The sequence below is a fragment of the Chiloscyllium punctatum genome, chromosome 15, assembly GCF_047496795.1.
Source record: "Chiloscyllium punctatum isolate Juve2018m chromosome 15, sChiPun1.3, whole genome shotgun sequence".
NCBI lineage: Eukaryota > Metazoa > Chordata > Chondrichthyes > Orectolobiformes > Hemiscylliidae > Chiloscyllium > Chiloscyllium punctatum.
In genome coordinates, this window is record NC_092753.1 from 14673240 (window position 1) to 14698112 (window position 24873).

General features: G+C 43.5%; 1 protein-coding gene across 1 annotated transcript in view; it reads right to left on the reverse strand.

The window, feature by feature from the left end:
- lamp1a (lysosomal associated membrane protein 1a) overlaps window positions 1–21567 on the reverse strand; it is a 39902-nt gene extending 18335 nt beyond the window's left edge. Inside the window, exons 1-5 of the mRNA XM_072584715.1 lie at window positions 21375–21567; window positions 10107–10225; window positions 5547–5760; window positions 4275–4436; window positions 3968–4164 (exon numbers count right to left, since the gene is read on the reverse strand). Of these exons, the coding sequence (XP_072440816.1) occupies window positions 3968–4164; window positions 4275–4436; window positions 5547–5760; window positions 10107–10225; window positions 21375–21552 (870 nt within the window). The 5' untranslated portion in view covers window positions 21553–21567. The remainder of the gene's footprint in view (window positions 1–3967; window positions 4165–4274; window positions 4437–5546; window positions 5761–10106; window positions 10226–21374) is intronic.
- Between the last annotated feature and the right edge of the window lie 3306 nt (window positions 21568–24873).

The following is a 24873-nucleotide window of genomic DNA, read 5'->3' on the forward strand; positions in this document are numbered from 1 at the left end:
TGGTAAATTTTGAAAAACATAAGGACCAACAGATCCCCTGGGCCAGACGGGATATGCCCTAGATTACAACAGGAAGCGAGGGAAGAGATGTGTGTGCCTTTGGTGAATAGGGATAATCCTGGGAATTATGGACCAGTCAGTCTTCTGTCAGTCGTGGGCAAAGTATTGGAGAGGATTCTGAGAGATGGGATTTATGATTACTTGGAAATCTGCAGTTGATTAGATAGTCAGCATGGCTCGGAGAGGGGCAGGTCATGCCTCACCAATGTTGCTAAATTCTTTGAGGATGTGACAAAATACATTGATGAAGGTAGAATAGTGGATGTTGTGTACATGGATTTTAGCAATGCGTTTGATGGTAGGCTCATTCAGAAAGTAAGGAGACATGGGATACAGGGTAATCTGTCTGTCAGGATACGGACTTGGTGGCCCATAGAAGACAGAGGGGGGTGGTAGATGGAAAGCATTCAGCCTGGAGCTCTGAGACCAGTGCTGGAGTCAGTGGAGATGTGAATAGTGGAGGACTGTTGTAGGTTGCAACAGGACATTGACAGGATGCAGAACTGGGCTGGTAAGTGGCAGATGGAGTTCAACCTGGAAAAATGTAAAATTATTCACTTTGGAAGGTTTAAGTTGAATGCAGAATACAAGGTTAAAGGCAAAGATTCTTGGCAGTGTGGAGGAACAGAGGGATTTGGGGTCCATAGCCATAGATCCCTCAAAGTTGCCACCCAGGCTGATAGGGTTGTTAAGAGGTGTATGGTGTGTTGACTTTCATGAGCAGAAAGGCTGACTTTAAGACTGGGTTATGCTGTAGCCTGGTTAGACCATATTTGGAATATTGTGTTCAGTTCTGGTTGCCTCATTATTGGAAAGATGCAGAAGCTTTAGAGGGTGCAGAAGACATTTACCAGGATGCTGCCCAGACTGAAGGGCATGTCTTAGGAAGAAAAGTTGAGAGGAGAGAGGGCATTTCTAATTGGAGCAAAAGATGATAGGACGTCACTTGAGAGACATGTACAAGATGTTGAGGGGCAAAAATAGAATGGATAGCCAGAGACTTTAGGCCATGGTGGAAATATCTATCACGAGGGAGCACAATTTTAAGGTAATTGGAGCAAGGTTTCAGGGAGATATCAGGAGGTAGGTTCTTTACACAGAGTGGTGGGTGCATAATACACTGCCAGCAGTGGTCATAGAATCTGATACATTAGGGACTTTTAAGCAATTATTGCATAGGCACATAGAAATTAGTACAATGAAGGGGGTGTAGATTAGTCTGATCTTAAGCTGGGATAGAAGGCCAGCACAACATTGAGGGCCTGTACTGTACTGTTCTATATTCTAATATCTGGGACCTAGTACCAGGTTTGTGATTATTGTATCACAGACTAGTCAAGCAACAACCTGAGTCATACTCACAAAATCATACCTTACAGACAATGTCTCAGACACCACTACGAGCATCTCTGGTTATGTCCTGTCACACCAGCAGGACGGACCCAACAGAGGTGATGGCACAATGGTATACAGTTGGGAGGGAGTTGCCTTGGGAGTTCAACAGTGACTCCAGACCCCATGATGTCTCATGGTATTGGGTCAAAAATGGGCAAGGAGACCCCCTGCTCACCACCATAAACCGTCTTTCCTCAGCTGATGAGCCAGCATTCCTCAATGTTGAATACATGAAGGATATATGAAGGGTGCAAATGCATGTGCAAAGTGAACAATTTCAATCTCCACCAAGTGGTTCAGCAGGAACATTCTTGATTGAGCTTGGTGGATTCTAACAGACATTGCTTCTAGACTGGGTGTGTGCCAGGTGAGGAGGGGAAAAACATACCTGAACTCAATCTGCTGCCATATTTCCCCTTGACGGTGTCACTAAGTGACCACTGCATAGTTCTCATGAAGGTGAAGTCCCACCTCACATGATAATACCCTTCATCATAATATGCAGCGCTATCAATGGGACAGATTTCAAACATATCTGGTCTCTCAAGACTGTGTATCTATGAAGGGCTGTAGGCCATCAACAGCAGCAGAATTGTATTCCAACAGGATCTGCAAGATCCCACTCTACTATTGAGATCAAGCAAGGGGATAAATCATGGTTCAAAGAGTTAGGAGGACATACTAGCAGCAGCACCATACATAACTCAAACAAGGCAACAACCTAGTGAAGCTCCAAAACAGGGCAACTTACATGCCTAACAGCAGAAGCAGCAAGTGACAGACAGAGCTAAATGATCTCACAACCAACAGATCAGATCCAAGCTTGCAGACTTGCCACATCCAGCTGTGAATGGTGGTGAATAATTAAACAACTGACCACTGCTCCACAAATATCCCAATGGAGTCCAGCACATCCTTACAGAAGGTGAGGCTGAAGCATTTGCAACAATCTTCAGCCACAAGTGCCCAATGGATTATCTATCTTAGCCTCTTCGAGAGGTCCCCAGCATTACAGATGCCAATCTTCAGCCATTCGATTCACTCCACTCAAGAAAAGACTGAAGGCTCTGAATACTGCAAAACAATGGGCCTTAACAACATTCTAGGAGAAAGTGAGGACTGCAGATGCTGGAGATCAGAGCTGAAAAATGTGTTGCTGGAAAAGCGCAGCAGGTCAGGCAGCATCCAAGCAGCAGGAGAATCGACATTTCGGGCATAAGCCCTTCTTCAGGAAGGCCCTCCTGAAGAAGGGCTTATGCCCGAAACGTCGATTCTCCTGCTCCTTGGACGCTGCCTGACCTGCTGCGCTTTTTCAGCAACACACTTAACAACATTCTGGCAATATTAATAGAAATTGTGCACTCCAGAATTTTTTGCACCTTTAACCAGTATAGCTAGAAAACTAGCTTCCACAAAACTGTTCACTTACTTTTCGTACACAAAAAGCAAGACAAATTCAATCCAGCCAATTACCACCACAGCAGTCTACTCAAGTGTCAGTAAAGTGACAGAAGTGATAGCACCTATCAATAGGAGCTGCTCAGCAACTGCTGGTTCTGCCGGGGCCACTCAGCACCTGACCTCAAGCCAATCTAGGTTCAAACAAGAACAAAAAAGCTGAATTCCAGCATTCAAAATGAGAATGACAGTGCTTGACATTTTACTGAGTGCGACACCAAGGAGCCCTGGCAAAAATGAAATCAATGGGAATCAGAGGAAAATTTATCATATCTTGCATAATGCAAGGTGTTCATGGTTATTGGAGTCAATCATCTCAGCACCAGGACATCTCTACAGATGTTCCTCAGGGTAGTGTCCTAGGCTACTCACTATCTTGACTCGGAAATATAATCACCATTCCTTCATTGTCACTGCATCAAACATCTGGACTCCCTTCTTAATAACATTGTGGGTCTACCTACATCACAGACTGCAGCGGTTCAAGAAATAGCTTACCACCACCGTCTCAAGCGCTACTCAGGTCAGACAATAAATGCTAGCCAAGTCAGTAATGCCCACCCCAAAAAAGATTCATTGCAGAAATTCATCAAGGTTTATTTGACAGCACCCTCCAAACACCTGACCACCAACATCTAGAAGGACAGGACAACAGACAAATAGGAACAGCACCACCTGCAAATTCTACTCCAAGCCACTCAGTTTTTAAAATATGCCACCATTCCTTCAGTATCACTGTTGATTCTGGAATTCACTTCCTAATAACATTATAGGTGTCTCTGCACTAAAAAAAAACACTGCAGAAATTCAAGGAGGCAGCTTATCAATATCCTCAAGGGCAAGTAGGAATGGGCAATAAATGCAGGCCTAGCCAGTCATTCCCACACACTGAATTAAAAAAAAACACAATTTGAGTGATGCAGTGCCCATGCTGGAGCTTGATCATACCGCATTCAATCCCACGTTTATGAAACAATTCTTTTCAAAACAACACTGATAGAACACAGAAATAGTTCTTATTTGCACTTCAAGTATAAAGAATAAAGTTGACTACCTTATTATCTGGGGCTGTATATGTAATGTTGATCTGTAGTCCCATCTTTGCAAGCAGGCATGTGCCATTGCTATTGGTGACATTATATGTTCCTGGAATTGGATTTGGTGTTGGAGGTGGCGCTGTTGTTGGAGCCAGGGTAGTAACCAGAGTTGTGGTAGATACAGTTGGAGGTGTATCAGCATGGCATATAGTTTCTAAAAACATAATTAATCTGGATGTAAATAAATACATGAAAAAATTCAACTGTCTCAAAACATCAATTAGTTGAAAGCTTCCATACTCTGTCAAAGCTAAATATACCTACCAGTTCTACTGAAATTGTTGTTTGGTGGAAAAGCTTCCAATCGGACATGACTCAAAGTTACGTTTACATTTTCCATTTGCACTGTAGAATCACTTGTACACTTGTATGTTGTGTTCATTTTTGCACTGATATCTGCAGACATTGAAAATGCTACCAAAATATCTGGAAAGATTTTCAAAACAGCAACTTAGAAATAACTTCATACAATTATGGAAATCACAATGTTACCAAATCTTAACATTCCAATCAGTGGAAAATGACTTTGTTCCAAAAGGTAGTCACATTATTGAACTTGATTCAATGTCCTTCACTGCCCCAATCAACACTGGCAAGGTTTACATAATTTCCTACTTTAAAGCTTATATACTCACTTACATAAGAAACAGAAGTAGGCCATTCAATAAGATCATGGCTAATCTGACTGCAACCTTAATTCCATTTTCCTGACTGCTCCCTCATCCTCTATTCCCCTTGAGATCAAAATCAACCTTGAATATTTTAAGTAATTCTCCTCAACCACTGTCTTGTATAGAGAATGCCAAAGAACAGCAACCCGAAAGGAGACTCATTATTTTCTAAGTATCCCTAATTTTAGATCCCTCAAGCAAGGAAACACCACTCAGAATCCATACAATCAACACCCTTTGTTTCACTAAGATCACCACTTATTCTTTTCAATTCCAAATGGAAGCACAACTGCTCAATCTCTCCTCATAAGACAACACAAATGTTCTCTGAACTGCTTCCATGTAAGTTGATCCCTCCGTATATAAGGATTCAGAAGTTTTATATACAGAGGAACCTCGATTATCTGAACGGAACAGGCAGGGTGTATTTTACTCAGATAATTGAATGTTCAGATAACACAGATCAGCCAAGCATCGGGACCTTGCAATCTTGTTCCTCTGTCGTACTATCGTTGTGACCTCACTAATTTCAGCACCCTTTTACCACTGTTTACAGACAGCATTCTTGAGACTGAATACTCAGTCTACAAATTAACTTTCATTCCACATCCTCTTAATCTACAATATACGTTCAGTAGGATAACTGATGTTTTGCCATTCAATATTGTTCAATTTAAAATCAGTCTACTTTTGCTCTGTTTAAATCTGGCATTTTAACTTTATAATGGTGTCTCAAACACCACTACCCTTCCTTAATTTTTGAAATCAGGATATTGCCCACTCTGGCACAGCTAATAGGCATGTGACTGTCAGCAAACTTAGTATGAGACAATGCTCTCTGAAGCATTCATAGACTGTAACTTACCTTTCCAACTTGCATTTGGGAAATGTGCGTCATCACTCTCATTGAAACCAACAGTCAGTACGTTCATTTTGTAGGATCCGTTGTGCCTTGAGAAGTTCATGCTAAGAGAATGACCATCCCCAAAACTGACTACCAGTACTGGTGCAGTCATATTATTACAATTACTGCGGTTGTCTACATGTGCATCCGTTGAGAGAGAGAACAAAACTGTGACCTGGAACAGAAGAACAGTTATACTTATTTGACAACTCTGCAAGCATTAAAACCATTTAGCAAACAGTTCTGCATAAATGATAGTTCAATCCTCTATCAAATTTGTCTGGAAAACACATTCATTATTGTGCATTTATTTTCATGAATTCTGCTTTGTGAAGCTATTACAGCAACTTTTAGACACTCACTTAGTAGTGAACATTAATTTACTAATTTAATTCCTATACCTGCTTAATTTCTTTATTCATAATTAAAAAATAAAACGTACTGAAGTTAGAAAACTTTACTCCAAAAGACTTGAGAACAGCTTCTTCCCTGCTGTTATCAGACTTATGAAAGGACCTCTCATATTTTAAAGTTGATCTTTCTCTATATCTTCTACGTAGCTACAACACTATATTCTGCATTCTGTTCTACTACCCTTATGTACTTATGCAAGGTATAATTTGTCAAGCTAGCACGCAAAACAATACTAAACCAAAAATCAAATCAAGTCCACGTGATAGGATTGCAAATCAGCATGGATTTATAAAAGGGAAATTATGCTCAACAAATCATTGGAAATTTTGGTGGATGATACCAGATGAGTTGTTAAGGGGCAGCTAATCGATAAGAATTATTCAGAAGGCTTTCACTAAGATCCCACATGAGAGATTAGCATACAAAATTAAAACACATTGGATTGGATGTAATGTACTGACATTGATTGGAGAAGTGTCTGGCAGGTAAAAAAAAAAAGAGTAGGAGTAAACGTATTTTTTTTGCAAGAGAAAGGGAATCACTAGTGGGTTACCACAGAGTTAAGTGCCAGGAATCCAACTACAGTAGAATCTCAATTATCCGAACGAGATGGCTGGGGAGTATTTTGTTCGGATAATCGATCTGATTGTAAACGAGCAGTAATTTATGAGTGCTGGTTATCTGTCATAACGCCGTTTAACCAATAACTGATCTATCATAAAGAAGCACTAATTTCAGTTCTGGTTACCAAGCATTTCTCAGTTACCCTGCAATGCACACCATAATGCCGTTAAATTGATAATACACAATGTATATTAACAATTTAGATGGTGTGATATTAATAAGGGTTGATTTGCTCTGCTGACCTGCAGGAAATTGGAGGCTCCAAGGCTAGGGTGGGATGCCTCTGATGTACAGATACATTGTAAGAAATTTACACCATCACCTCCTATTATTCAGATCTATTAACATATGGCCATTCAGAGCCATTTGCATCATCACCACCTAGTCAGAAGTCAGTTGGAACACTGCAATAGAAATTATGACTGCACCCCATTGTTATAAAAAAATACAATTCATGCCAGATCTGGCTATGAAGGGATGATTTGCATTACATTGTTTCTGGAGATGTGGTCACTGCATTGTGCCTTGAGTGGCATGTGACAGAGGGAGTGGCTGGGTGTTGTCTTGTGGGCATTACTGACTGTGATGTAAAGATTTTGTATAAAGGAAGGACTATTTCCCTTGTTCAGAGATCTTCCCTGGATATGCTTCGCAACTATGGTGAAGAGTGTTCAGGGTTTCTCCAAAGCTTGTCCTGTACTGTACTTAATAAATTTTGCTTGTTCACAGAAGTTAGCATTTGCAGTTGCATCAAGTGCGTAAGGATCTCAGGAAAAATAACTTAACAATGGGAGAACTAAATGAAATATTTCCAAGTTTGCAGGCAACACAACTGGTTGGGAAGATGAACTATAAGGAGAATGCAGAGATGTTTCAATGTGATTTTGGCAAGTGAGTGGGCATATGGATAGTTAATAAAGTATATTGTGGACAAATGTAAAGCTATCCACTTTGGTAAAAAATACAGGAAGACTTTCTGAATTATGATATGATTTGGAGGGGTCGGTGTTGGACTGGGGTGTACAGAGTTAAAAATCACAATGCCAGGTTATAGTCCAGATTTATTTGGAAGCACTAGTTTTTAACAGTACTGCTCCTTCATCAGGTGGTTGTCCAACCGTGGCAAAAGCCTCAAACCTTTTCTGAACCCTTTCAAATTTCACAACATATGTCCGATAGGAAGGAGACCAGAATTGCAAGCAATCTTCCATAAACCAATGTCCTGTACAGCTGCAACATGACTTCCCAACCTCTGTACTCAATACTCTGACCAATAATGGAAAGCACACCAAACACCTTCTTCACTATCCAATCTATGAATCGGCATCCCGAGGTCTCTGTTCAGCAGCACTCCCTAGGACCTTACCATTAAGGTGTATAAGACCTGCTAAGATTTGCTTTCCCAAAATGCAACACCTTGCATTTATCTAAATTAAACTTCATCTGCCACTCATTCAAGTACGTAAACTCTTTCTTTCAGATCTTACAACAGATTTTTAAAAAAACTTACTTTTCTTATTTTCCTGTCCATCTCTTTGGCATTAATAGTACAGGCCATTTGGCCCACTGGGGCAGGTCGACAACGATCATTTATTACATCTGGTGCCTTCGACGTTGTTTCCATTCTACATCACCGAGACAGAGTGCAAACTTGCAGAATGGTTCAGGGAAATATCTGGTCCGTACGCACCAACCAACCCCACCTCACTGTGTCCATCCACTTCAACTCCCTCTCTCAGTCCCAAGAACATATCCATTCTGGGCCTCCTCTAATGCCTACACAAGGCCACCTGCAAACCGGAAGAGGAACACCTCATCTTCTGCCTCGGGAACCTACAACCTCATGGCATGAACATTGAATTCACCAGTTTCCATATCTCCCATTCCAGGTCTATGCCTTCAACTCAGATCTGCCCTGTTGGCCTAATCTATCTGTCCATCTTCTCTCCCACTTATCCACTCCTCACTTCCCACCAACATATCACCATCATTTCTTACCTTCGTTCACCTATCGCCACCCCACCTATCTTTCCCCTAGCTCCACCCCACCCCCCATTTATCTCTAAGCTCCATTCCTTCCGCACTCCCCCAGACCCGAAGTAAGGTTCTGCCCAAAACCTTGACTCTCTTGCTCCTCAGATACTGCATAACCTGCTGCGCTTTTTCTTGTGCCATGCTTCATCAAGTGTGCCTTACTCTTGTCTAACTCTATTAGGTCCTCCCTCAAACTTCGCTACTCTATTGAAACAACGCCAGACTACTCAGTTTTTCCTCAGCTCAAATTCTCCAGCCCAGGCAGAATCTTGTTAAATCTCCTCTGTAACTTCTCTAGTGCAAGTATATATTTCCCATAATGTGATGGCCAGATCTGCACACAGCACTCTTTTGAGGCCTAACCAGCATTTCAGCACAACCTCACTTGGCTGTCCTCCACTGTACAATTTCCAATGCTTGGAGATTCATATTGTGGAGCAACATTTGGAACTGGACATAGGTGTAGCAAAACAGATTTTGCCCAGATTCACCTCCAAAGGTAACAAAGCAATTAAAGCACACTGCGCCTCAGCTTTATAAGGCACAGAAAAGGGAGGAGGTTACACTAAACTACTTTATCCAGTTCTTTGCACCACACTTCAAACAGGACACAAAAGGCATTGGAGACAGAAGAGATTCACTTGAATTAATCTAGGATTAAAAGATTCCAATTTCATGAACAGACTTGAGAAGGTGCAACTGCTACTCTTAAGCACAGAGACGGCCAAGAGGATATTTTGTTAAGGGGCGTAAAATTATAATGGGCTTAGATAAGAGCAAATAAAGATGACAGCTGAATAGGTAACGATCAGAAGCAGAAACTTAAGGTGAACTGATTAATATTTGGAATGCATTCTATCCCCAAGAGTGTGAACACAGGAGGAGGGAATCAGGTAAAGGAAATGAAAGAGGAAAGTTGTACAGTTAAAAGATGGATCAATATGACAAACTAGACTGCCCTTTGAAAGAACAGACTTGAACTGAATGGTCTCTTTCTACGCTCCATTTTAACAACTCTTAATTGGAAGAGTCAACGCTTGCATTGCACTGTCCACCAATATCCTAGGCCTCTCATGTTACTCCCTGTAGCTGATAGTCATTGGTTCCTGTTAATATTTCAAAAAAGCAATGAATAACTGGGGAGAGTTACAGTAACTGAATAGTAAAAACAAATAGTTCAGCAAGTCAAGGGTATTTCAACAAGTTGAACTGCAATTTAAGTACGAGATTTTAAACATTACCTAGTACTAAAGATTAAAATCCAAACCCATATTCTGAAAGCATGGGACATTACTCCATATTGACATCAGAACTGACAAAAATCAAATTAATTTTCTTTTTATCAGAACATTTTTGGTATATCTTGCATGGGTGACTACTAGAGGTGAATTATAATCATTCACCTGCTTGACTGAGACTTCGCACTACAGAAGCAATTATTTTACTTACCCCCTTTTTAGCTGTGGTATTATAGCGGACTGAAAAGTTGGCTGAGAATTCAGCTAGCAAGCACGTTTGATTTCCACTTTTCACTTCAAATCTCTTTGATAATGCAATCTGTACAAAACCTGCAAAAAAAATTTCAATTTTGAACAAAGGAAAACATTGAAGCACTCACTAGTTGCTGATACCTGTACTCCATGGAAACTATGCTCAATTTCAACCCTAACTTTCTTGATGCTACCACTATTACTAAATTATCAGACTGCTTATCCAACATCCAATAAAAGATAAACAAAAATTTCCTTTGAATAAATATTATGAGTACTGAAAATTTTTCAGTCTCCATTACAAACTATGTTTTCTAGCTACTGACTCCATCCCTTTCCCTGGCAACAATTTTAAGACAATATCAGTCTAATCATAAGCTTGGTGTAATACCTGATCCCAAGATGAACTTCTGACCTTAGTCACAGAATCATGAAGTCCACCTATTTCTACCTCTAATGTCACAAAATTTCACTGGCCTTAGCAATATTTGTTGTAACCTTCATCCATGCCTTCAATAACCAGAAATCAATTATTCCATTACATGCCTGCTGATAATCACATTATACTCTTGGTAGACTTGATATCATCCAATAGCGTTGCCACAAATCTTGTTCCCTCATCAGCTCTGCATTCACTGATATACACTGACTCTCAATCAAGCAACTGCTGGATTTTAAAATCCTCATCACGTTTTCAAATACCTCCAATGGTCTTGCCCTACCCTAGGTCTGTTATCTCTCTCAGTTCAGGAATGGAACTATATGCTCTCATCTAATTCTGGACTTTGGGTACCCCAATTTTAACCATTCAATCTTTGGTGGCTGCAGCTTTTTCTACACCATATAACCCAATGTCTTGACCTAATACATTCTGTGGCTCAGTGACATGTTTTATTATGTTCCTGCAATGCCCTTGGGGATGGTTTATTATATGAAAGGGTTTATAAAACTGCTGTAGGTAACAGTCAATTAGTCCCCAAGTGGAATTGTACTGTTTGTCAGAAGTCAACTGCTCAAACTAATGCTCTACAGTAAGTAGTACATGGAAACAATGAAAACACTATAAATCAAAAGATGTAAAAGTGGGAACAACATAAAAAAGAAAAAGATGAACCAGTGACAAATGCAAGGTTAGTCACAGAAGCTTCCTTGAAGATACTATTTAAAGAGATTGTTCATGCTCCCAAAAGGGAACAAATCATAATTGTACTAGGTCTTTAACAGAGGAATCGAAAGCAACTTTACAAGGAAGAAAATATTATAAGATTGCCAAGTTTAAGCACCTTATTGTGCAGGACATATGCAAAGCAGCAGGATTTAGTGAACGCTCAAAACAGTAAGTCCCAGATAGATGATGGCGTTTTCCGAATGTTAATAGCGAAACGAAGATAATCTGAACAGGAGGCACAGGTTAGGATGTAGCTCTGGATGAAGTTGAACAGGTAGGATGGTTAAAGACAGATTCTAATACTGTGCAAGGATTTGAAATTCAGTTACTTAAGAATACTATACCATTGGCGGTTAGAGAAGTAGAACTCTATAATGTAGGCAGAGTTTGAATGGCTCCAACTCATGTAGGACTGAGTTCAGAAGATTAAGGAGAATAGAAAAATACACTTTACAGGTAACAAAAGCATGGATATGTATTGCAGTTAAAATGAGGACTATGTTACTACAGGAAATAAAAGCAAGTGGACTTTGCTTACATAATATCAACAATTCACGGAAGAGTTGCCACGGGCAGCATAGTGGCTCACTGCTGCATCAGAGGACAGGGACCCGGGCTCGATTCCAGCCTCAGGCAACTTCTCTAGGGAGTTTGCACAGCTACCCCATGTCTGCATGGGTTTCCTCTGGGTCCTCCAGTTTCCTCTCTCAATCCAAAGATGTGCAGGTTAGGTGAATCGACCATGCTAAATTCCCCATAGTGTCCAGGGATGTGTCAGTTAGGTGCATCAGTCAGAGGTAAAAGAGTAAGGGGGAATGATTTGGATGGGATACTCTTCAGAGGGTAGGTGTGGACTTATTGAGCCGAATGGCCTATTTACACAATGTCGGGATTCTATATATAAAAAAAAAATTAGCTCTGTATAGACTAACCAGACAAACGTAGTGGAATCAGCATCCAAGCAGATGCTGAGCAGGATAGCTTTAATCTTTGACTGGAGAAATTTATGTCAAAAGGTGCAGTGCTGGAAAAGCATAGTAGGTCAGGCAGCATCCAAAGAGCAGGAGAGTCAACAGTTCGGGCATAACTCCTACATCAGGAATGGGTTAACATTTCTGAAGAAGGGCTTATGTCCGAAATATCGACTCTCCTGATCATCAAATGCTGCCTGACCTGCAGTGCTTTTCTATCACCCCACTTCATGACTCAGATCTCCAGCATGTGCAGTCCTCACTTTCTTCCCGGAGAAGTTTATGGTGTGATATGTATGCCTGAGCATAATATCAATGACAATTTGACAATATGACACACAGACATTGACAGTGCTAGAGAACAATGTCAGTACGGGTGGGAAGGAGTGACATTCTCCAGCCATAATGTCCAAGAATGTGGAAAGCAGTTTTGGAAATTTGTCCGCCAAAATGTTTTGTAAACATGAACTCTACAATTCGCATCCCTGCCATGAAAAGCTAAAAAGGTTTCCATTGAAATAAGCAGCAAGTACACCCACAGGATAGCAGAAATAGATTGAATAGGTTAGGGAGGGGGGATTAATAGATAGAGAAAGACAGCCATGTGAAGTTAAGGCCTCAACTAAAGTTGCTTTGATCTCAGCAAATGGTGGAGCAGGGTCAGCTAGCCAAATGGCTTCCTCCTACCACAATTTCTTATTTACCTGTGACATTGACCAACTAAAATTAAAGCACATGTTCAACTAACAAAGATCAGTTTACATTTTCATGGTACTAAAGGAGAATAGGACACCTTTCCAGTCCTCAAACTAGCGGTTTAGAACAAAATTTTCACTTCTGTGAATAGCCAATTAACATGAAGGCACTTGAAGGTATCACCATAGGAAAGGTGCTCAAGAATTTAGAACAGCTGAGAAGGGGAGACATCTGAGAGCTGGTGTAGAACCAGAGATGATCATACTCTAACAAAAAATAAAACATGACAGCACAAAGAAAAAGGAAAGATCTTGGTCACCCCAAGGAGAGACTACAGGGTGACAACCTGCACAAGAAGGTTGATTTCTGTAAACATGCAAAGGAAAACACAAGTTGATCTAGTGAGTCTGGGAGATACTGCAAGATGAGCAGCGATCTTGGTAGAACATGGTAATAATTATACTTTCCAATCTTTAAAGTACAAATTAGTCTTCCATTTAGATTAATTGTGTTTAAAAGGTAATTGTTAAGGCAAAACACCTACTTCCATTTAATACTCTTCAACCTACAGGAAGAAAATATAAAGGCAACAATTTAGGACTGTCATGGCAAAACACCTCAGCTTTGTAGAATGCTCCTCCTATACCATACGGGAAGTCAACATTAGCAGTGTCCATGTGATGAAGTGCAAGCCACTCGAAAACTTTTGAATCTGGAGCAGTGGCTGGAGTCACTGTGGAGCATCTGCAAGGCTGAGAAATTCATGGACAACATGGATAGCAAGGTGCTCACATTGCAATTAAAGATGGAATAGGTAACCACCAGACAGAATAAAACCACTTGGCATGTTCCATGTAATATTTTGAGGTTGCGGTAAACCTCATAACTAAAAGAGTGAAAACCAAATCCATGGATAATACTGTAGTTAAAATGTTAAGAATCTATGTAGTTAAAAGGGTGCAATGACAAGACACTCAGAATAAATCTCCCAATTTAGACAAAGTCGAAATTTGTAATGTTAAAAGATTAAACGGGAATACCTCTCCGAACATTAATGTAATATTAAAGAGTTAAACTGCACTGAGGATGATCTCATACTACCATTGTACCTGGGTTAACATGTGACTCGGGGTTGTCTTGAGTGGCATGTGATTATAGGGGAGTGGCCAGAGTATCTGTAAGCATGACCAACTGACCTGAATTAATAAGATGTATTTGCTTTGTTCAAGGCTTCACTTTGACTTGACATCACACGCCTGCAAAGAGGGTCTTTAGGGGTCACCTAGCTTGTACAAGCTTTAATAAACTTTAACTGTTTGCAGAAGTTGGTGTGTGCGAATTGAATCTTGTGTGAAACCTCTGGAAAAGGTGGATTGAATATGGTGGCAGCAGTGGGATTCCAACAAATACAAAGCTTCCAGGTGGACTGAATAAGCGATCATTTGTGTGTTGGTTGCGTGAGATGGAAGGGCCCACAAGGTAAGGACTGTGGATTTAAGATCAAGGTTCACCTTGATCTCTCTCTAAGCCTACCACTCAGTCGACTCCTAGTCTCCTGAGACTCAGCGGCGACGGAACCTTTGAGCTAACTCGCACACCAGGGCTTAGTCGGGGTTAGAGTGCTCAGACATATAGAGTAAAGAAAGGGGTTAGGGTCCTCGTGAGCAGCAAAGTGAAAAAGGAGCTTGAAGTCCTCTACAGACACGAGGAGAGGCGCTCTGGAGCATTAGAAAAACATCAGAATTTGGTACTTCTTGGAATTGTTGTGTTCGTCCACCACACCTCCCCTTAGGAGTACTTTTAGGACGGCATGGCGTCACGGGGAAAAAAATGGAGCCAGTGCACTCTGGTCCAGGCAGCGAAGTGCATTGACTGTTGGGGGAGCTTTGTCCAGGTTTTTGTTGTGGAAATCTCAGTTTCTGGACTATGGACTCAACTCAACTCTGTGGGTCTTTGTTCTGGGGGAAACTTGGACTGCAACGCCATGTGGTCCGCCGTGAAGATACTCTCTTTTTGTGGGTGCGATTTCATCAGGAATGCACGGCTAGCCTTTCTTTTCTTAGTGGCCTCGTCCAGTATTGGGGTGGTGTTCCTCTGTCCTATTTCCACTGAGGTAAGGATGTTTTAGTCATTTTTTGTGTGCGTGCGCTGTGGGGACTACCTACTCCATCTTTTTGACTCGTTTTCCATTTCATGGATCATCTCATCACAGAGTGAACTGAAAGGGGTCTCAAATATGTGCCTTCTCTCTCCTCCTCACCCTCACCCCCGTATTAAAAATGAGAAGAATTCTGACCAGAAATTAAGATTGTACTAATACTTGGGTTGGGGGGTGGTTTCATTGTAGACAGTGCCATGCTGAGAGTGTTTGATATTTAAATATTTTGGTTTGTTAAAATTATGGTTCAGAAAATTCTTTTTAGTAACTGAGTTGCCTTATTTGAATTAGGATCTCAATTCAATGTGCTTTGTGGGTTATGTAATGGGGCAGATTTTGTTTTCACACTGAAATTGTACATTATGTCCTTTTTAAAATTACCAAACTTGCAACCTTAAAAGAAATGGAGTATCCTGAGCCCCTGCCTTATTCAAAATTGTACATTGCCTGATAAATGGCTGCATTTTGGAATGACAGGCGGTCACCAGTGGGATACCACAGGGAACAGTGCTGGGATCACAGCTTTTTACTATATATATTGATACAGAAGATGGTATTAATAGTTGCATTAGCAAGTTTGCTGATGATACAAAGCTGTGTGGCAGGGTGAAATGTTAGGAGATTACAGGGTGACCTGGACAGGTTAGGCGAGTGGACAGATGCAGTTTAATGTGGATAAATGTCTGGTTATCCACTTTGGTGGCAAGAACAGGAAGGCAGATTACTACCTAAATGGAGTCAAGTTAGGTAAAGGGGCAATACAAAGAGATCTGGGTGTTCTTGTACACCAGTCAATGAAGGCAAGCATGCAGGTACAGCAGGTAGTGAAGAAAGTTAATAGCATGCTGGCCTTCATAACAAGAGGGATTGAGTATAGGAGCAAAAAGGTTCTTCTGCAGCTGTACAGGGCCTGGTGAGAACGCACCTGGAATATTGTGTGCAGTTCTGATCTCCAAATTTGAGGAAAGATATTCTGGCTATTGAGGGAGTGCAGCGTTGGTTCACGAGGTCAATTCCTGGAATGGCAGGACTATCTTATGTTGAAAGATTGGAGCGACTGCGCTTGGATACCCTTGAGTTTAGAAGACTGAGTGGGGTTCTGATTGAGACGCATAAGATTCTAGAGGGAGCAAACATGTTTCTGCTGATGGGTGAGTCCCGAACCAGAGGACACAGCTTAAAAATAAGGGGTAGGCCATTTAGGACAGATGAGGAGAAACTTCTTCACCCAGAGTGTGATGAGTGTGTGGAATCCTCTGCCCCAGAAGGCAGTGGAGGCCCAGTCTCTGGATTCATTTAAGAAAGAGTTGGATAGAGCTCTCAAGAATAGTGGAATCAAGGGTTATGGTGATAAGGTAGAAACAGGATACCGATTGAGGATGATCAGCCATGATCATAATGAATGGTGGTGCAGGCTTGAAGGGCAGAATGGCCTACTCCTGCACCTATTGTCTATATAAAAAAAACTATTGTGTCAGTGGTCATGCTTCGGCCAGGTGAGAGTATTGTGTTATATTTTTGCTGCTGTGTTTTTCATGCAGTGTTCACAAAAAGAAAGCAAGTTTGATGTTTTTAGATTTTTAGAGAATGTTAGAACCTGAGACTAAGCTGTTTCAGTTCTTTCAATTACTGTTGGGACTTTATTGAATTTGCAATATGAAGGGGGCCAAAGAAAGTTGATCTCTACCAAAGTTGCCACTGCAATTCCAACTGTTTTATTTGTGCAATTTCATTTGGAGAACATATTTTAATTGCGCTGGTATCCTCCATCTGAAGCATCTCCACAAGGACGGAAGTCTCTTCAGTTTTGTGAAGCATTCAACTGCACTTATCTAAGAATTTAGATTTCTCTGTAGAGTGACGCAAGGACACACTGGATCTTGTTTTCAGGTTGGACTTTACTGAAGGAGTTTGGATAACTGGCCCGTTTCCATTCAACTTGGAGGGGATGGAGTGGTCACTAAAGACTGTGGATTTAGATTTAGGATTTAAGAACTTTAATGGTGAACTTTCCCCCCCCCCATGTGGGAGGCTTCTGCAAATTCTATTTACTTCATGGACGAGTAATTTTTGTTGTTATAATCACTAGATGTTGTGTATCAGTAACTTGCTTAAACACTGGCAGTAAGATTCTTAATAAAGCTGGCAGTTTCATCAAGGTCGTTATCATAGAATGACAAAAGGGAGGAATGTAATGTTTAAAGATTAATTGGGAATCTCTCTCTGGACGTTAATGTAATATTAAAGAGTTAAATTGCACTAAGTGAACATTCTGGATGTGGGTGGGGAAGACATTCATGCAAGAATGCGAATGACCCCCATTTCAATTAGTCATTTGCTACTACTCCCCCATTATCAAATTAAGCTACCATTCAATCTCTTCCATCCAGAAATGTTTTCTAGCCATCCCCTAAAACTAGGTTATAATGCACCTGCATTGTCTTGGGGAATCACTGAGTCAGGAAATAGTTTGCATAGTGATTCCCCAAGATTAGGGATTTATATTATCTGAGGATGATCTCATCCTACCATTGTACCATGTAACATGTGGGATCATGTGGCTGTGAGGGAGGGAGTGAGTGATTCAAGATGGTCTTGAGTGGCACGTGGCTGTGAGGGAGTGGCCAGAGTATCTGTAAGCATGGCCAACTGACCTGTGTGTGTGTGTGTATATATATATATTTTCCTTGGTTCGGGACTCACTTTGACTCGACCTCGCCTTCCTGCGTAGAGGGTCAAAGGGTGTCACCTAACTTGTCCAAGTTTTAATAAACTAACTGCTTGCAAAAGTTGGTGTATGCAAATTGCATCTTGTGTGAGAAACCTCTGGAAAAGAACCTAACAAGTTATAAGGAGAAAATCATGTTTGACAAACCTATTAATTTTACTGAGGATATAACCGGTGGATGCAGTATATTAGGATTTTCAGAGAGTCTCTGATAAAATCCCGCATAAAGGATTACGACCATTATACTGGCAACACCTCACATGTAACCTCTGTGCTTATGAAAGCATGGTATGATGTTACTTATTGAGAAGTCTGCTTACAGTGGGTGACAAATCCACAAATTCCTGACATGCAGTTACCAATTGCATACTTAACAGCATCCAGGTCTGTTATTAGTGGATACTCAGTTTATATAAATGACAACTCCACAGAGAAACAACTTTCAGAATGTTCTCACTTTGAAATAAACTAGAAAACAGAGATCAAAAAGGAAAAAAGATTAGAAATTAATCACAGAACAAAAAGCTAAAAAGTTCAATTAGTTTACGTTAAATTTGCGTTAAAAGCACAAGAGGAACCAAGGAATGCAGTTGAGTGCAAAGTGAAAGAAAGAAAAGGACAAGGTATTAACAGTAAATTAAATGAGCCAAATAGTTGACCTGCGATGGTAAATGTTAACAACCAGAAGGCAGGGTGGTGTCTCCAACCCTGTGATTCATTACACCAGATGCTACACACTCCAAGGTACAAATCTAGAACCCACATCCCACTGCTCCACAAAATTAAATCAGTTACTTGGGGATATTCATACCAAGGCCCGTCCCCAACCACCATCCCTATGACCTGTCCTACACGCCTATCTTCCTTTCCACCTATCCACTCCACCCTCCTCTCTGACCTATCACCTTCATCCCCACCCTCATTCACCCATTGTACTCTCTGCTACTTTCTCCCCACCCACTCTCATTTATCTCTCCACTCGCAGGCACCCTGCCTCTATTCCTGATGAAGGGCTTTTGCCCGAAACGTCAATTTTCCTGCTCCTCGGATGCTGCTTGACCTGCTGTGCTTTTCTAGCACCACTCTAATCTAGACTCCAGCTTCCACAGTCCTTGTTTTTACCTGGCATCCAAACCAAGCCTCAGGATTGTTATACTATCCTGGATATGGGAGAAACCCACACACATCACTTGACCTCCTCCCAACCTACTACAAAATCACAATGTAAGAAACCCCTCTTCTTGTGCACACCACTACCGACCCACCATGCCCCAAGCACCCACAAACTGCACCAAACTAGTGAGAGCGCGAAACCTCCTCTGTCCCTATCAGGAATAATTAATCCCCTGGTCCCATACCAGCCTTGAGGTATCACCTTTCCCACCCATGGGTGAGTGGATTCACATGCATCATCCCTCCCCAGGTGTGAAAATTCTCTCTCTCCATCCCCCAAGATAGAAAGGTCCTCACCTCTCCCCAAATCCTCCCCATCACACCCCCTCCAAACCCCACAACCGGATATGGGATCTCTCCCCATTGCCCTCACCTCCCACCAACAATTTCCACCCCAACCAGGTGAAGGTTTTACCCCTTCTCCTACCACCACTCAACATCCCATGTGAGAGGAGTCCCCCTCTCCAACTAACACCCTGACAACAGGGCAAGGGATCGCTGTCTCTCACCACCCCCAGTTCTTCACACTTCCCATGGTACCCTTGTCCCCAGGTGAGGGAACACTTTCCTCACCGCTCAAACTCCAGGGAACAGAATCACTTCAGTGCATCCCCCACCTTCCCAGACGAGGAATCACCTTCCACCATCGCCCCCTCCCCTCCACCAAACTAACTCAGGGGAGAGATGAAACCCCCCCCCCCCAAAAGGGCTCAGACCTCCTCACCACCCCCCCCCAAACCCCAAAAGGGCTCAGACTTCCTCATTCTCCCCCCATCCCCCGGATGCCAAAAGGGCTCAGACCTCCTCATTCTCCCCCCGCCCCACCCCCAACAGGGCTCAGACCTCCCCATTCTCCCTCCTGACCCCAACAGGGCTCAGACCTCCTCATTCTCTCCCCCCCCGACCCCAACAGGGCTCAGACCTCCTCATTCTCCCTCCTGACCCCAACAGGGCTCAGACCTCCTCATTCTCTCCCCCCCCCGACCCCAACAGGGCTCAGACCTCCTCATTCTCTCCCCCCCCCGACCCCAACAGGGCTCAGACCTCCTCATTCTCTCCCCCCCCCGACCCCAACAGGGCTCAGACTTCCTCATTCTCTCCCCCGACCCGACCAGACCCCGAAAGTGGGCGGTACAGTTGTTAGCACTGCTGCCTCACAGCGCCAGAGACCTGGGTTCAATTCCCACCTCAGACGACTGACTGTGTGGAGTTTGCACATTCTCCTTGTGTCTGCGTGGGTTTCCTCCGGGTGCTCCGGTTTCCTCCCACAGTCCAAAAATGCGCAGGTCAGGTGAATTGGCCATGCTAAATTGCCCATAGAGTTAGGTAAAGGATAAATGTAGGGGAACAGGTGGGTTGCGCTTCGGTGTGGACTTGTTGGGCCAAAGGGCCTGTTTCCACACTAAGTAATCTAATCTAAAAAAAAGGCTCAGACCTCCTCATTCTCCCCTCCCCCCTGCCCCAACCCGACCCCAAAAGGGCTCAGACCTCCTCATTCCCTCTCCCTCCCCCCCAACAGGGCTCAGACCTCCTCATTCTCTCCCCCCCCCCCCCCCCCCCCCCGGTCCCGACCCCAACCCCAACAGGGCTCAGACCTCCTCATTCTCCCACCCCCGGTCCCGACCCCAAAAGGGGTCAGACCTCCTCATTCTCCCACCCCTCGCCCCCGACCCCAACAGGGCTCAGACCTCCTCATCCTGTTCCCCCCGACCCCGACCGGGCTCAGACCTCCTCATTCTCTTCCCCCCACCACACCCCCCCCCCCGACCCCAACAGGGCTCAGGGCTCAGACCTCCTCATTCTCTTCTCTCCCCCCCCCCCCCCCCAACAGGGCCCGGACCTCCTCATTGTCTTCTGTTTTCCTCCCCCCAACCCCAACCCGAACCCGCTCAGACCTCCTCATATTCTCTCTCTCTCTCCCCTCCTCCCCGCCGCCGCTCAGACCTCCTCCTCATTCTCTCCCCCGACCCTGACCCTGACCCTAAAAGGGCTCAGACCTCCTCCTCACCACCACCACCACCCTCCCCCGGGTGAGTGACCTCCCCTCGCTCCAGGTTCTCGATCATTCCAGGCCTCACGTGACGGCCGATCACGTGAACCCCCTTCCTCCCTCCCTCCGGGTAACCGTCACACCGCGGGCCTCGGCTCCTTCCTCCTCGGCCTCCCTCCGTCAGCCCGTCTCCTGTTGCGATGATCGCCCGAGCCGACACCGCGGCTCCCCACCACCATCACCACCGAATCAAAAGTCAACCCCCGGGGCCGCTCGCGCTTGTCAACCCCGCTTCGGAGCGATCGAAAGACCGAGGCCCCCGGTCGGGCCCTTTCTTCCTTACCCAGCAGGAGCAGCGGAGCGAAGAGACGGTAGACGACAGCACGGCTCATGATGGCAGTCGGTAAGAGAAGGAGGGGGATGGAGGTCGGTGCTGTAAAACCGGTGGTTCGGGTTGTGTTTTCGCACGGTGTCTCTCGGTCCGACAGCTCGTCAACCAGCCCCGAGCTCCGGATGCTCATGTGACCGATTGCATCACGCGGGGCGGGGCCAGCCCACCTGTCAATCACCCACCTCACCCCGCAGCCAGCCGCACCCACAACAAGAGGAGGACCTTCAGCCCGTCTGCTCCCCTGCTGACCCCTCCTGCCGCGAAAGAGACGTTTACCGGGTGCTACGGGGGGGGGGGGGAGACAAAGTAGTTTAACAAAAAGCTCGGAAATGAACATACTGGAGCTGTGTTCTGAGGAACACAAAAGACTTCACTACCAGAGAGATAAAACTAGGGAAGTTAGGCTGCAGCTGTATAGGGGGCTGGTGAGTGGCAGAAGTGTTGAGCTGGAAAAAGCACAGTAAGTGGAGCAGCATCAGAGGGGAAGGGGAGTCGACGTTTCAGGTCGGAACCTTTCAGGTTGATTCCCCTTCTCCTCTGATGATACTCCATCTGATATGTTTTTTTCAGCACAACTCTCTGTCCAGTCTGACTGTGCAGCATCTGCTGTTCTCACGATATCCTCGGGTGGTGGTGAGTCCTCATCTGGTCAGTTTTGGACCCCTTACATGAGAAGGGATGTATTGGCATTGGAGGGTTGATTCTGGAATTGAGAGGGTTGGCTTATGAGGAGAGATTGAGTAGACTTAGACTATCTGCATTGGAATTTAGAGGAATGGGGGTGGATATTATAAAAGTATAGAAAATTATGAAGGGAATAGATAGGATAGAAGCAGTGAGACTGTGTTTCCAATGGTGGGTGAAACTAGAACTAGGGGAGGATAGCCTCAAAATAAGGGGGAGTAGAATTACCTCTGAATAAAAATTGCAAGAACTGCAGATGCTATAAATCAGAAACAAAAACAGAAGTAGCTGGAAAAGCTCAGCAGGTCTGGTGGCATCTGTGAAGAAACATCAAAGTTAACATTTCAGGTCTGGTGACCCTTCCTCAGAACGATTAACTTTGTCTGTTCACAGATGCTACCAGACCTGCCAAGCTTTTCCAGCTACTTCTGTTTTTGTTTCAAAGTTAGGACTGAGTTGAGGAGGAACTTCTTCACTCAAAGAGTTGGGAATCTGTGAAATTCTCTGCCTAGTGAAGCAGTTGAGACTACCTCATTGAATCTTTTTAAAGCAAAAGGTAGATTTTTGAACAGTAAAGGAATTAAGGGTTATGATGAGTGGGTGGGTGGATGGGTGAGTGGAGCTGAGTCCACAAAAAGATTAGCTATGATTTTATTGAATGGTGGAGCTAGGTAGCCAGTCCTGGTTCTATTTACGTTCTTCTGTAAGCCAGACCATTGTGTATCATTTGCAAGTCTTACTTTACTTTCCTCCTTCATGTTCACCATGTGTGTGGTGCTACCACTCTGTTTAATGAGGAAAATTTTAAACAACTTGAGGGAATTGACCATCCGTGAGGTGGTAAGATGGGATATCAGCAGCAGCAGAATTGCAGTCAACTGCAATCTGACCTCATTGCCTGACATATTCTCTACTCTACCATAACCATCAAGCAGCGGTACCAACCCTGCTTACAATGAAGAATGCAGGACGACGTGCTAGGAATAGCACAAGGCATTCCAAAAAATGGTGAAGCTACAACACAAGACTACCCGGGTACTAAACATTAGCATGACATTCGTCAGAGCTAAGGGATACCTGAGCCCACAGGTCAGATGAGATCTGCAATTCTTCCACATCTGTTTATGCAGAGTGGTGGACAATTAAACAAGTAGCTCGTGGATGATGTCCTACCACTGTCTCCATCCTATTGGGGCCAGCTCCACACCCACACGGGATTCCCCAACATGACAGTGCAAAAAGAGCAGGCATAATGGGCCGGAATGTCGCAAGTGCATGTCAGTCTTCTTCTGAAGACCCCAGTATCACAGATGCCAATCTTTTGGGAATTTGATTCACCCCATGTCCTATCAAAAGATGGCGAAAGACCCTGGATACAGCAAAGGCTATGGACCCTGACAACATTCCAGCAAAACTCACCATGTCTGGAGCAAAGCTGTTTCAGTAGTTACAGTAGTAGCAACTATCTGGCAATGTGTTCGATTGTCCTGTCCAGATAAAGCAGAACAAATCCAAAATGACTATTTACTACCCCATCAGGCTACTCTTGATCTTAGAAAATTGACAGAAGGTGTTGCTGATAGTACATTTAATTGAAGTTTAGCAATAGCCTGCCCACAGAAGCTCAATTTGAGTTCCATTAGGGCCTCTTACTCCTGACCTCATTTAAGTCATGGACAAACTATGCTAAATTCCAGAGGTGAGATGTGAGTGACTGCCCTTGAAATCCAGGCCACATTTGACCAAGTATGGCACCAAGGAGCCCCAGCAAAATTGATGTCATAGGAGTTGGGGAAAAATTTCCCACTGGTTGGTGTGGTATTGAGCACAAGGGTAGAAGACTAGAGTTGTTGGAGACCAATCATAGTACCAGGACCTCGCTATGGGAAATCCTCAGGGCATTTTAATGTATTGTAATAATTAACATGTACCCTAATTCACCACAACTCCTGTTCATCTACTGAAATGTTTGATGAAGTGGATATGTTCTAAGTTGCTTGTACAGTGCATGATTGATTGATTGATTGATTGATTAGGAAAAATAAGTAAAGCAATATGTTCAGAAACATTACTCAACATCCCTGGAGCAGCTGGGATTGAACCCAGTCTCAGATACTGAAGCAAGTCCATGTCCAAATGCAGAAAGACCTGGATATTATCCAAGCTTGCGCTAAAAAAGGCAAGTAATGTTCATATCTCAGAAATGCCAGGCAATGACCATTTCCAACGAGACAATCTAACCATCAGCCCTTGATGTTCAATGGTGTTATCATCACTAAATTTCCCACAGTCAAAATCCTGGGGGTTACCATTGACCAGAAACTCAATAAGACTTGCCATACAAATACAGGGGCTACAAAAGCGGGTCAGAGATGACTAATACTGCAGCATGTAATTCACCTCCTCACTCCTCAGAATCTGTCCACCATCTCCGAAGCACAAGTCAGGAATGTGGCAGCATCAGAGGAGCAGGAGACTTGACGTTTTGGGCATAAGCCTTTGTGAGATTGTGCTTATGCAGCAACGTCAATTCTCCTGCTCCTCTGGTGCTGCCTGACCGGCTGTGCTTTTCCAGCACCACACTCTCTTCGACTCTAATCTCCAGCATCTGCAGTCCTCACTTTCTCCTATAAGACAGGAATGTGGTAGAATACTTCCCAATTACTTGGATGAGTGCAACTCCAACAATCCTCAAGAAGCTTGGCACCATCCAAAACAAAGTAGCCACTGATCGGCACCACATCCGCAAACATTCACTGACTTCATA